The sequence below is a fragment of the Stenella coeruleoalba genome (genome assembly GCF_951394435.1).
Source record: "Stenella coeruleoalba genome assembly, chromosome: 9".
Lineage (NCBI taxonomy): Eukaryota > Metazoa > Chordata > Mammalia > Artiodactyla > Delphinidae > Stenella > Stenella coeruleoalba.
In genome coordinates, this window is record NC_137155.1 from 12,880,684 (window position 1) to 12,895,728 (window position 15,045).

At 35.8% G+C, this 15,045-nt stretch overlaps 1 protein-coding gene across 2 annotated transcripts in view; it reads right to left on the minus strand.

Annotated features, from left to right (window-relative positions):
* The window catches only part of CDK13 (cyclin dependent kinase 13), a 109,706-nt gene that overhangs the window by 13,832 nt on the left and 80,829 nt on the right, over positions 1 to 15,045 (minus strand). For both annotated transcript variants that reach the window (XM_079931980.1, XM_079931979.1), the window contains exons 8-9: positions 14,258 to 14,359; positions 14,087 to 14,164 (exon numbers count right to left, since the gene is read on the minus strand). In XM_079931980.1, the coding sequence (XP_079788106.1) occupies positions 14,087 to 14,164; positions 14,258 to 14,359 (180 nt within the window). The remainder of the gene's footprint in view (positions 1 to 14,086; positions 14,165 to 14,257; positions 14,360 to 15,045) is intronic.

Genomic DNA, 15,045 nt, shown 5'->3' on the forward strand with positions numbered 1-15,045 from the left:
TACATAAATATAAATACATGCACCAATGTACGTAAGCAAGTGACAACTAAAGTTGCCAGACATCCTTTAGCGGAGCTTAAGAAAACTATGTCAAAACCACTCTCTCATTTTTGTATACTACATAATATACCCAAGTAACTAGATGAATATAATCAATCCCTGGCAGATTTATGTGCACCATGACAGAAGTATAAAATATAATGGAATAAAGAAAATGAAAGATACTTTCAACTACAGAAATACAAGAAAACGTACTCAAGTTAGAGAAGAGGTGCAGAATTTTGCCTACAACTCAAAGGATAAGTAAACAATAGACAGGTGGAAAAGGGAATAAGAGAACTATGTTACTGGCAACGATTAGTGCATAGGCAAAGTCACGGAAGTAGCAAAGTCTAAACATTTGTGGGAGGAAGACTAAGGAAATCAGTATAGGTGGAATTTAGGGCTAAGGGAGGTTTAGTTGGAAGCATTAGACAGGGGCCATACAATACAGTTTCAAGAGGCAGTCTGCCTAACTATAATAAAGACAGAGTTTGAAAACGAACTTTAGAACTGAATTCTGTCTGTGATATTGGTAAAATTGCATTGCTTAGAATCTGTTGCTCTTTTGTAAAATGGGGATTAATTTTACTTTGGACCTGTGAAATTAAATGAGCTAGCATCTGGCTCATTAATAGCCTTATAATAAAAATCAGTTTCATTACCTCTTAGCTAAACAGTTTTAATTATTTTATGTGTTCTGGGAAGATAGTTGAGTGGGAAAGTTATCTAACTGGTAGCAGCATACAGGACGAAATAGACATTCTAAGACAGGGAAAAGTTTTAGAAATTAGGGAAGCAGACATGACAGCAGTTGATAACTGCATATTGGCAAAATCAGTGCCTGATGGTCAATTAGCTATCCCCAAATCATTTACTGAAGACATTTTGAAATGCATCATATGCTAAATCCCTAAATATCTGAGGTCTGTTTTGAGAATCTATTTTGACTTACTGATTTATCTACTCTGGTGTCAATATCATATGATACCTTTACATTTTTCATAAGACTTACAGGACAAACCCCTCTATCTACTCATTCCTCTAATTATTCTTTTCAGTATTTCCTTACAGATGAATTGTAGAATCAATACTGTCACACTCCAAAAGTAAGAGAATCCTGTTGGGATTCCACTGCTGCTCTGAATTTATCAATTTAGAACGGATTGCTGTCTTTACAAAGCTTAATATTTCTATTTTTATACTTCCTTTGGTTTTATACAGGCATACCTCATTTTATTGTGCTTTGTAGATTTTTTTTTTTTCAAACTTCAGGTTTGTGGTAACCGTGTGTCAGAAAGTCTATTGGCGCCATTCTGCCAACAGCATTTACTCACTTTGTGTCTCTGTGTCACTTTCTGGTAATTCTCACAGTATTTCAAACCCTCCATCAGTCAAAAGACTACAACTTGCCAAAGACTCAAATGATGGTTAGTATTTTTAGCAATACAGTATTTTAAAATTAGGGTATACACACATAATGCTACTGCACACCTAATAGGCTACAGTATAGTGTAAACATAACTTTATATGCACTGGGAAACCAAAAAATGTGTGTCACTCACTTTATTTTGATATTTGCTTTATTGTGGTAGTCTACAACGAAACCTGCAATATTTCCAAGGTATACTTATAAATTTCTTCAATTAGATCTTGTATATTTCCTTTTATGGGTTTTAGTTTTTGCTTTTTGAATGTGTTCCTATCCCTATTATATTTCCTAAGCAATAACTAGAAGAGTTTTGTTATAGGAAATGGTTGAAATTTGACATAAAAAATTTAGATCGCCATCTGAGAGCCTATGGTTCCTAACATAGTTTTCTTTTAACAGTTGTTTCTTTGAGGCTTTCCAGGTTTATTATCATCACCTATAATCACAATTCATCTATATTTTTTCAAACATGTATTCCTTTTTATCATCATGGTATGCTACATTATGTGGCAATTTCCAAACAATGTTAAAATGCTAATCATGCCACACAATATTAGGTAATTTTGTTTGGTTTCTGATTTTAATGGGAGTACTTTCACTGTTTACCACTGGGAAAGATGATAACTTTTAGCTTGAGAAACACAACACATAGTAAAGATATTCACAGACACATACAAATTCACATATACCTCCTGCTTAGAAAGCATTGATTTATTCCTTTTGACTATGGGTTTTATTTTTGTGGCTTTTAAATTTTAAAAGGATACTTCTTTAGTTCTATCAGTTTGATTTTTAGAAACTCTATTACAATCATCACCTGCATTTTCTTCCCTGAGTTACTAATGTCATGAATTATATTTATGACGTTAGTAAGAGATTTTCGAATTAAGAGATTTTAGAATATTTAGTCATCCATACGTTCAAAAGAGGAATACCACTTGAGCCTAATCAAAGTACTGTTATTTTAGTGTAATGCTGTATTCTACTTTTTAGTTGGTATACATCAGCAGTTTGCAAAAATGGGGTCCAAAGACCACTCGGTGTCCCCTAGACCCTTCAGGGGTCTGGAAGGTCAAAGGTATTATTAAGACATTATTTATACTTTTCAATGTGTTGACTTTGCACTGATGGTATTAAGCCAGTAGTGGGTAAAACTACTGGCACCTTAGCATGACTTGAGGCAGTGGCACCAGACTATTAGCAGTAGATACTCTTCACTACCACATAACCTCGGTGGGGAGAGAGGGGGAGAGTTTCACTTAAGAAGGCACTTGTTGAAGCAGTAAAAATTATTATTATTAAACCCTTATACTTGAGTACGTATCTTTTCAATATTCTTAGTAATGAAATAGAAAATACTCATAAAGCACTTCAGTTGCACAACAAAGTGATAGTTATCTTGAGAAGCACTTGTGCAATTATTTGAGTTGCAAGCTGAAGTAGGTGCTTTTTTCATGAACCACCATTTTTACGTGCAAAAACAACTAAAAAACTATGGTCATTCATACTTGGGTATTTGCCAGGCATTTTCTTAACCAGGAACAAAGTCAGCTTATTACTTCAAGGAAGACAACTGCAGCATTTACTGTCAATTATAAAATTCAAGCTTTCAGGAGAAAATCAGAATACTAGAAGACTTATATCTACACCATGAACTTGACAGCTTCAAAATAAATACCTAAAGGCTTTTCTGATGAGATTAGTGGTCATAACAAATACTATATAATGAAATGCTACACTTTAGAAGATTTGCTCAATTCAGTGATCCAATATTATCAAATGACCAATACATAATGTTATAAAATCATCACAGGTAAAAGATCTATTCAGAATGTAAGATAAACCAATGGATTTCAATATATTAGAGTACAAAATCTGTGGTTACAGACTGCACATTACAACTAACCTGTAAAAAGAACTGCCACTTACTGAAGTTTCAAGGAAGAATATGCACAATTATCTGAAAAGACTATTGAAAACAGCATATCACAGATGTTTATCCAGATGTTTAAGCCAGACATTAAATGATTTATAAAAATGTGAAACAATGCTATTCATTTCACCAACACTTATTTTAGTTTGGGAAATATAAACTTTTTACAATTAAAATGTTATGTTAATATATTGTTTTAAAATGAATTAATAAATATTTTTACTTCTCAGTTTTAAATTTCAATACATACAATCAACATAAACAAGCTCCTGGGATCTTTCACAATGTTTAAGAGTATAAAGAAGAGACTGAAAAGATTAAGAAGTATAAGTCTAAAGAAATTTTTATGCTAATGATTTATGAAGGTATACATGCTTCACTTTTGAAAATATGGGAACTGGGCTTCCCTGGTGGTGCTGTGGTTGAGAGTCCGTCTGCCGATGCAGAGGACACAGGTTTGTGCCCCAGTCCGGGAAGATCCCACATGCCGCGGAGCGGCTGGGCCCGTGAGCCATGGCCGCTGAGCCTGCGCGTTCAGAGCCTGTGCTCCGCAACGGGAGAGCCCACAACAGTGAGAGGCCCATGTATTGCAAAACAAAATAAATAAATTTTAAAAAATTAAAAATAAATAAAATAAAATATGGGAACTTTCCTTCTTTTCCTATATTCTGGAACAACCAAAGCCTATGCCTTTAAAGTTGTAAAAATTTTACCTGTGTAACCTGAGGCTTTGTGTATGTGTGCAGGGAATTCTTCTCATTCCAAATCTACTTTTAATTTCTTCCATGATTGTTTTTTATTCCATAAGCAATACACATTGTGTGATATAAAGGTTCTTTCACTGGCTGCCAGAACACTTAAGAGTTAAAAGTGTTACTCTCATATAAAAACATTTTTGCTCCCATTCATCCCTTTTTTTGTCCCCACCTATGTTTTTCTCTCTCTTTGCCATTACTTTTAATTCATGCTACTTCTTATCACAAAATTTTTGTAATCTGCCTAACATATTTTCTGGAACCAGGTAAAGTACAAATAACTTGACCACTGCAGTGTAAAGCTCTTTAAGACAGATTCTCATTAGGATTACCATCCTTGATCCATTTATATGTACTTGTACAATGTAGACCCTAGAACTCATCATTCCTGAGGCTTTAGACTGGGGAAACATTCCAGCATTACCGCAAATAAGATGAGGGGAAGAAGTAAATATGTACTAGGAAACACATTAATTTTTACAATCCTAAGCACATTATTTGTCCTGTTTTACTTGTGAAGAAAGAAACTTATAGTATTATGGAACTTACCCTAAGTCACAAGAGCAGGAAGTAGCTGAGCTGGCATTAGAACCCAGGCCTGTAAGATCCCAAAGCCTGCCCCTTTCAATATACTCTGCCACCTCCTTCAAACCAAGGAGACGTGTCTCTTTTACCAGAAACGTCCTTTTTTTCTTCATGTTTTAAAAATAATTAATGCTATAAAATCAAAATTGAAGCATCTTTTTTGTATTATTATAAATATTTGATATCTTACCAAAACCCAAAGACGTTTTGAAACATATAAAGCAGAAAGTAAAACAGTCCCTTCCCTAACCCTCTCACAAGTCCATGTTCAGATTAACAATTCCAGACTCTTCTGATGTGTTTAATTTGTCTCACCCATGTGGGATCAAACCAAACACAGCCTTCTGTAAAACTGCTCTTTTCACGTGACAGTGTTGCTTTTGCATATCAACATGTCCAGATCTACCATTTCCTTTTTAGTAACTGTACAGAATGCCACTAACTGGATGGCTTGAGCTTTCTTTTTGTTTCCCATACGGTTCCCTAACTGACTTAGCATGTCCATAAAATAATCCAAACACACTCATGCCTCAGGATCATGACTCTGCTGTTCACTCAGCTCTCTGCTCAGATGGTACTTATGGGAGAGACTTTCCCTGGCTCCATACACAGCACTTCCTGCTATCATCTTCTATCCCCTGTGCTCATCACCACCTGATGTATTTTATTAATTTGTTTTCTCTGTCTCCCCCAACAAGAAAGCAGAAAAAGTTGTGTGCCAGTTACTAGGCACTGGGGATACAATTCCCAACCTCCACTGTATCCTCAGGACTGGTAACAGGTACACAACCAGCAATCAATAAATACTATTCAATTAACTCCCTAATTTGAAATGTCTACTGTATTATATTCTAAGGTCCATACAAACTTTCTTTACTTCTGAATTTCCCATATAATTGCGCTAATTCATCTGTGTATCTTGTGCCAGTACAAATTGGTTTTAGTTACTAAAATTTTGATTTAACATATGATATGCCAAATTGTCCTTCTTTTTAAAGAATTTTCCTAGCTATTTTCAGGTTCAGGCCTCCAGATAAACATTAAAATCAACTGTTGTTTTAAAAAAGTCTTTTGAAATTCTCAATAGGACTATAATGACTAACATACGATGAACTACAATCTTAAAAAAAAAGGGGGCGCAGGCAGAACCCAGGGCACGCAGATCCAATAGTGTCTGGTTCAGGTTCTTCTCCCTAAGAATGGCGGCTTCCACAGCGTCCTGGGTTTTACCCCACTCATCTTGAGAAGGCTTCCGCGCATCCTGGAGGAGGGCATGGCCACAGCACTGGTTTTGCATTTTCAAGAGACACTGGACGCCATCACACTTCTCCTTGGCCAACTGGCGAAAAAAGTGGCTCACACAGTCCAGAGTCACATTGCTGCTGCCGAAATAGAAGCCCAGAGAGAGCCGTGTGGCTGATAGGGTCTTGGTGCTCCAGCTGGGTGTCAGGCCTGCGCCTCTGAGGTGGGAGAGCCGAGTTCAGGACACTGGTCCACCAGAGACCTCCTGGCTCCACGTAATATCAAATGGCAAAAGCTCTCCCAGAGATCTCCATCTCAACGTTAAGACCCAGCTCCACTCAACAACCAGCAAGCTACAGGTGCTGGACATCCTATGCCAAACAACTAGCAGGATAGGAACACATCCCCACCCATTAGCAGAGAGGCTGCCTAAAATCATAATAAGGTCACAGACACCCCAAAACACACCACCGGATGTGGTCCTGCCCATCAGAAAGACAAGATCCAGCCTCATCCACCAGAACACAGATACTAGTCCCCTCCACCAGGAAGACTACACAACCCACTGAACCAACCTTAACCACTGGGGACAGACACCAGAAACAACAGGAACTGCGAACGTGCAGCCGGCGAAAAGGAGACTCCAAACACAGTAAGATAAGCAAAATGAGAGGACAGAGAAACACAAAGCAGATGAAGGAGCAAGGTAAAAATCCACCAGACCTAACAAATGAAGAGGACATAGGCAGTCTACCTGAAAAAGAATTCAGAATAATGATAGTAAAGATGATCCAAAATCTTGGAAGTAGAATGGAGAAAATACAAGAAACGTTTAACAAGGACCTAGAAGAACTAAAGAGCAAACAAACAATGATGAACAACAAATAAATGAAATTAAAAATTCTCTAGAAGGCATCAGTAGCAGAATAACTGAGGAAGAAGAACGGATAAGTGACCTGGAAGATAAAATAGTGGCAATAACCACCGCAAAGCAGAATATAGAAAAAAGAATGATAAGAATTGAAGACAGTCTCAGAGACCTCTGAGACATTAAACACACCAACATTCAAATTAGAGGGGTCCCAGAAGAAGAAGAGAAAAAGGGACTGAGAAAATATTTAAAGAGATTATAGTTGAAAACTTCCCTAATATGGGAAAGGAAATAGTTAATCAAGTCTAGGAAGCACAGAGAGTCCCATACAGGATAAATCTAAGGAGAAACACACCAAGACACATATTAATCAAACTGTCAATAATTAAATACAAAGAAAGGATATTAAAAGCAGCATGGGAAAAACAACAAATAACATACAAGGGAATCCCCAGAAGGTTAACAGCTGATCTTTCAGCAGAAACTGCAAGCCACAAGGGAGTGGCAGGACATATTTAAAGTAATGGAAGGGAAAAACCTACAACCAAGATTATTCTACCCAGCAAGGATCTCATTCAGATTCGACAGAGAAATTAATACCTTTACAGACAAGCAAAAGCTAAGAGAATTCAGCACCACCAAACCAGCTGTACAACAAATGCTAAAGGAACTTCTCTAGGGAGGAAACACAAGAGAAGGAAAAGACCTACAATAAAAAACCCAAAACAATTAAAAAAATGGTAACAGGATGATACATATCGATAATTACCTTAAATGTAAATGGATTAAATGCTCCCACCAAAAGACACAGACTGGCTGAATGGATGCAAAAACAAGACCCATATATATATACTATCTACAAGAGACCCACTTCAGACCTAGGGACACAAAGAGACTGAAAGTGAGGGGATGGAAAAAGATATTGCATGCAAATGGAAATCAAAAGAAAGCTGGAGTAGCAATTCTCATATCAGACAAAACAGACTTTAAAATAAAGACTATTACAAGAGACAAAAAAGAACACTACATAATGATCAAGGGATCAATCCAAGAAGAAGATATAACAATTGTAAATATTTATGCACCCAACATAGGAGCACCTCAATACATAAGGCAAATGCTAACAGCCATAAAAGGGGAAATTGACAGTAACGCAATCACAGTAGGGGAGCGTAACACCCCACTTTCACCAATGGACAGATCATCCGAAATGAAAATAAATAAGGAAACACAAGCTTTAAATGATACATTAAACAAGATGGACTTAATGGATATTTATAGGACATTCCATCCAAAAACAACAGAATACACTTTCTTCTCAAGTGCTCATGGAACATTCTCCAGGATAGATCATATCTTGGGTCACAAATCAAGCCTTGGTAAATTTAAGAAAACTGAAATCGTATCAAGTATCTTTCCCAACCACAATGCTATATGAGACTAGATATCAATTACAGGAAAAAAAATCTGTAAAAAATACAAACACATGGAGGCTAAACAATATACTACTTAATAACCAAGAGGTCACTGAAGGAATCAAAGAGGAAATCAAAAAATACCTAGAAACAAATGACAATGAAAACATGATGACCCAAAACCTATGGGATTCAGCAAAAGCAGTTCTAAGAGGGAAATTTATAGCAATACAATCCTACCTCAAGGAACAAGAAACATCTCAAAAAAACAACCTAACCTTACACCTAAAGCAATTAGAGAAAGAAGAACAAAAAACCCCAAAGTTAGCAAAAGGAAAGAAATCATAAAGATCAGATCAGAAATAAATGAAAAAGAAATGAAGGAAACAATAGCAAAGTCAATAAAATTAAAAGCTGGTTCTTTGAGAACACAAACAAAATTGATAAACCATTAGCCAGACTCATCAAGAAAAAAAGGGAGAAGACTCAAATCAATAGAATTAGAAATGAAAAAGGAGAAGTAACAACTGACACTGCAGAAATAAAAAGGATCATGAGAGATTACTAAGAGCAACTATATGCCAATAAAATGGACAACCTGGTAGGAATGGATACATTTTTAGAAAAGCACAACCTTTTGAAATGAACCAGGAGAAATAGAAAATAAGAACAGATCAATCACAAGCACTGAAATTGAAACTGTGATTTCAAACCTTCCAACAAACAAAAGCCCAGGACCAGATGGCTTCACAGGTGAATTCTATCAAACATTTAAAGAAGAGCTAACACCTATCCTTCTCAAACGCTTCCAAAATACAGAAGAGGGAGGAACACTCCCCAGCTCATTCTACGAGGCCACCATCACCCTGATACCACAACCAGACAAAGATGTCACAAAGAAAGAAAACTATAGGTCAATATCACTGATGAACATAGATGCAAAAATCCTCAACAAAATACTAGCAAGCAGAATCCAACAGCATATTAAAAGGATCATACACCATGATCAAGTGGGGTTTATCCCAGGAATGCAAGGATTCTTCAATATACGCAAATCAATCAGTGTAATACACCGCATTAACAAACTGAAGGATTAAAAACCATATGATCATCTCAATAGATGGAGTAAAAGCTTTCGATAAAATTCAACACCCATTTATGATAAAAACTCTCCAGAAAGTAGGCATAGAGGGAACTTTCCTCAACATAATAAAGGCCATATACGACAAACCCACAGCCAACATCGTTCTCAATGGTGAAAAACTGAAACCATTTCCACTAAGATCAGGAATAAGACAAGGTTGCCCACTCTCACCACTATTATTCAACATAGTTTTGGAAGTTTTAGCCACAGCAATCAGAGAAGAAAAAGAAATAAAAGGTATCCAAATCAGAAAAGAAGTAAAACTGTCACTGTTTGCAGATGACATGATACTATACATAGAGAATCCTAAAGATGCTACCAGAAAACTACTAGAGCCAATCAATGAAGTTGGTAAAGTTGCAGGATACAAAACTAATGCACAGAAATCTCTTGCATTCCTATACACTGATGATGAAAGACCTGAAAGAGAAATTAAGGAAACACTCTCATTTACCACTGCAACAAAAAGAATAAAATACCTAGGAATAAACCGACCTAAGGAGACAAAAGACCTGTATGCAGAAAACTATAAGACACTGATGAAATAAATTAAAGATGACATAAACAGATGGAGAGATATACCGTGTTCTTGGATTGGAAGAATCAACATTGTGAAAATGACTATACTACCCAAAGCAATCTACAGATTCAATGCAATCCCTATCAAACTACCAACGGCATTTTTCACAGAACTAGAACAAAAAATTTCACAATTTATATGGAAACACAAAAGACCCCGACTACCCAAAGCAATCTTGAGAAAGAAAAACGGAGCTGGAGGAATCAGGCTCCCTGACTTCAGACTACACCACAAAGCTACAGTAATCAAGACAGTATGGTACTGGCACAAAAACAGAAATATAGATCAACGGAACAGGATAGAAAGCCCAGAGATAAACCCACACACATAAGGTCACCTTATTTTTGACAAAGGAGGCAAGAATATACAATGGAGAAAAGACAGTCTCTTCAATAAGTGGTGCTGGGAACACTGGACAGCTACATGTAAAAGAATGAAATTAGAACATTCCCTAACACCACACACAAAAATAAACTCTAAATGGATTAAAGACCTAAAATGTAAGGCCAGACACTATCAAACTCTTAGAGGAAAACATAGGCAGAACACTCTATGACATACATCACAGCAAGATCCTTTTTGACCCACCTCCTAGAGAAAGAGAAATAAAAACAAAAATAAACAAACGAGACCTAATGAAACTTAAAAAGCTTTTACACAGCAAAGGAAACCGTAAACAAGACGAAAAGACAACCCTCAGAATGGGAGAAAATATTTGCAAATGAAGCATCTGACGAAGGACTAATCTCCAAAATTTACAAGCAGCTCATGCAGCTCAATATAAAAAAAACAAACAACCCAATCCAAAAATGGGCAGAAGACCTAAACAGACATTTCTCCAAGGAAGATATACAGATTGCCAACAAACACATGAAAGAATGCTCAACATCACTAATCATTAGAGAAATGCAAATCAAAACTACAATGAGGTATCACCTCACACAGTCAGAATGGCCATCATCAAAAAATCTACAAACAATGAATGCTGGAGGGGGTGTAGAGAAAAAGGAACCCTCTTGCACTGTTGGTGGGAATGTAAATTGATACAGCCACTATGGAGAACAGTATGGAGGTTCCTTAAAAAACTACAAAGAGAAATACCATATGACCCAGCAATCCCACTACTGGGCATATACCCTGAGAAAACCATAATTCAAAAAGAGTCATGTACCAAAATGTTCATTGCAGCTCTATTTACAATAGCCAGGACATGGAAGCAACCTAAGTGTCCATCGACAGATGAATGGATAAAGAAGATGTGGCACATATATACAATGGAATATTACTCAGCCATAAAAAGAAACGAAATGGAGCTATTTGTAATGAGGTGGATGGACCTAGAGTCTGTCATACAGAGTGAAATAAGTCAGAAAGAGAAAAACAAATACCATATGGTAACACATATATATGGAATCTACAGGAAAAAAACAGTTATGAAGAACGAAGGGTCAGGACAGGAACAAAGACGCAGATGTAGAGAATGGACTTGAGGGCACAGGGAGGGGAAAGGTATGCTGGGACGAAGTGAGAGAGTGGCATGGACTTATATATACTACCAAAATAGATAGCTAGTGGGAAGCAGCCACATAGCACAGGGAGATCAGCTCGGTGCTTTGTGACCACCTAGAGGGGTAGGATAGGGAGGGTGGGAGTGAGACGCAAGAGGGAGGAGATATGGGGATATATGTATATGCACAGCTGATTCACTTTGTTATAAAGCAGAAACTAACACACAATTGTAAAGCAATTATACTCCAATAAAGATGTTTAAAAAAAAGGCTTCCTAGCCAAAAACAAGATATGCCTCTCCAACACTTATTCAAATCCTCTTTACAATTTTAGGTGAAACATTATAGTTTTCAGTATTCCTAGAGTATATATGGTGGTGGTTTTGTTAAACATGCTCTCCATTCCCTATGTTTCTAACTGGTTATTATTGGTACATAGTCTTTAAAAGCTCTTGCTTTAGAATATATGTATTAGTATATAATATATATTAGTATGCTGTGTGTATATACATACATACTCTCTCTCTCTCTCTCTCTCTCTCTCACACACACACACACACACACACACACGTGTGTATATACACACAGATTCTTAACACTTGCCATTTTACCAAATTTTTTATTCAAGGAATTTCAGGTCATTTCCTTGCACGCTGCATGTATGCAATGCTATCAGATACAAATTATGATAGTATACCTCTTATTGGGTTCACTTTTCTAACACTACTAGTTAACTAGTTAGTGCTTCTAAAACACTTTTAAAATAATGATACTGCTAGTCAATTTTTTCTCATTCTTGCCTTTACTTCCAGTATTTCACCACTAAATATTATCTAGTCCGTTTGTGATACATATTTTATTGTGTTAAAGAAATATGCCTCTACACTTAATTAGCAGTTTATAATTTCAGCAAATGTCTATTTAACACCATCAAGATAGACATATTATTTTACATCTATTAAAATGATGAATTATAATAATGGAATTCCTAAAACTAAAACATTCTTGTATTCTTAGGATGACCCTACTTGACTCTACAAGTTAATTTTTAATAAAACATTACATACTACTGGCTAATCACTCCTTTTAGAAATTTTGTATTAATATTCTGCAGAAATTTTTCATGCTGTCTTTGTTAATTCTTGGTGTTTGTGTCATACCAACTAAAAGTTCCAGGAAGTTTTGTTTACTACATAGTATAGAGAATTGGTTATAAGTTTAGATAGTAAGGTAAAACTATCTAGATTCAAATCTCAATTGTGCCACTTGCTAGTTGTATGACTCTGAACAAATTCTTCACCTCTGTAAGGTTCAGTTTTCTTAACTATAAAAACAACACACAACTTAACTGAAGTAATTCAGGTGAAATTCCTAGAACAATGCTTGTATCATGTATAAACTAAATAAATACTAACATCATTAATAGAAACCCTAGTATTAAATACAATTAGGAACAATAGTTGGCTAACTGAAAAAATGGGTTAGAGAAAATCATTACCAAAAAAAAAAAAAAAGAAAAAGAAAGATACACAGATACATGATTTAAACATTTTATTTTAACTAAAAATGTATAAATGTGCATTTATTTCCCAACTTTCTGACATAGGGCCATGGCCTTCTCTTTCATCAGAGGACTCACTGAATGGAATTCTACATTAGCCAACTCTGTTAAGTCTTTGCAAAGCACTGCATCTGTCTATAGTTAATTAAACAACATATGTACAATAATAAAATGTTTGTATACAAAATGGGAAACAACTACCTCTTGGTCGTCATACTCTTCAACTGGTGGAATAAATACGTAGTCTTACTATAGAGTGGTAATCTACTAGCTGCAAATATTCAGCTTGCTATGTTATCAAGCTAGTATTATTTACAGATGGAATGTAGAGCAACAATTAGTCCAATAAGTCTGCTGAAGGGAAGGTTCACAGTACATGGGTATGTATGTGCCTTATACCAATATCTTCCCTAAAAATTCTCATCCATATTTTGAAACACTCATGCAAATCTTACAAGTTGCAATTTAATATTATTATATATGAAAACCAAAGCTCTTTTATAAAAAAGAAACTTATTTAAAATATTAGATAAAGAGAAAGATGATTAACACGTAAGTCCTATGACCTAGGCCCTATAATAGGCTCCAAATAATGAAGACCTATGCTAGTGAGTACATGGATGTATTTTGGTGTGTCTGCATACACATATACATATAAACACATGTGCATATACATATGTAAAAGAGTATTTCTTTAAAATATCCCCAAACATTAATTCTTCCATACTGCCACACTCCGGAAAAAACAGAATCTACCATTCATCCTCTCCCCCCTCATATTTACTCCTCCTTCCCAGTCTTATCTTTAGGAACTCAAACACATTAATCTAATCACAAAATATCTAGGGACTTTAAGATCCTTAGTTTTACTAGAACAATTATCAAAGTGCCTGCATTCTAGTTTCTCCTCCATTCAGCAATCATCAGCCTTCAACAGAAACATGATGTTCTCCTAGAAACACAAGCGTGAAAAAATTTTAATTTCCTACAGATATTACAAATATTAAAATCACAAGCTTACCTTATTAATTCTAGTTGTGCAAGCTCCTGATTTGCTTGAAATATAGGTTTTTTAGTGAAGAGTTCACCAAGGATACATCTAATGGGAAAAATATCCACCATTACCAAATGGTATGATTTTACTTCACTACCAAGTTTCAAGTAAATTAACCAGTCAATAAGCCTATCTTACCCACAGCTCCATACATCAATAGCTGGTGTGTATCTTTCTTCTCCCAACAGCAGTTCAGGTGGACGGTACCATAAAGTGATGACCTTGTTAGTATATGGACGACTAAAAAACACAGAAAGCACTCTTTAGAGTTAGCATGTGTTAGAATAAGAGAAATTCTTTTAAGAAATATTATTTTGGCTAATCAAAGCAATCCTACAATCCTAACTAAAACTACTTTCATCTGCCTGCAGACATGCTATGACATCTAATACATGATCATAAAATACATCTGAAAGCAATGTGATTACCTGAAAAATTCCCTTAATATATAAAAATTAAAAGTTGTTGGCTTGTTTTAACTGTAATACGGTCAAAGAAAGATCTTTATATCAACTGTTGGCATTGATGATTTTGACCAAATCTGGCAAATCACTAATGTATGGCAAGATACAGTTCAAACTGTAACCACCACCTAACAAAAGTTTTCAACTGGGCATATCTTTCCTTGGCAATATTTCATTGATTTTAACCCACTTTGGTATGTGAATAGAAAGTATAGAAATGTAGACTGTAGTAGTTTGGGTCTACTCTGCCAGGAACCACTAGTGATAGGTAAGATACTTTATCAGATGATTCCTTTGTCACCTTCTAACAATGAGGACATATATATACATATACTGCTACCACTTTGTCATAGAAGATATTATCTAGTAAGCTGTATAAGTGTTCTTATACCCACACACTAAGCCCAGAACAATGTTGGGCATAGGGCAGACCTTTTACTGTATATGGCCCTGCAACTTTAG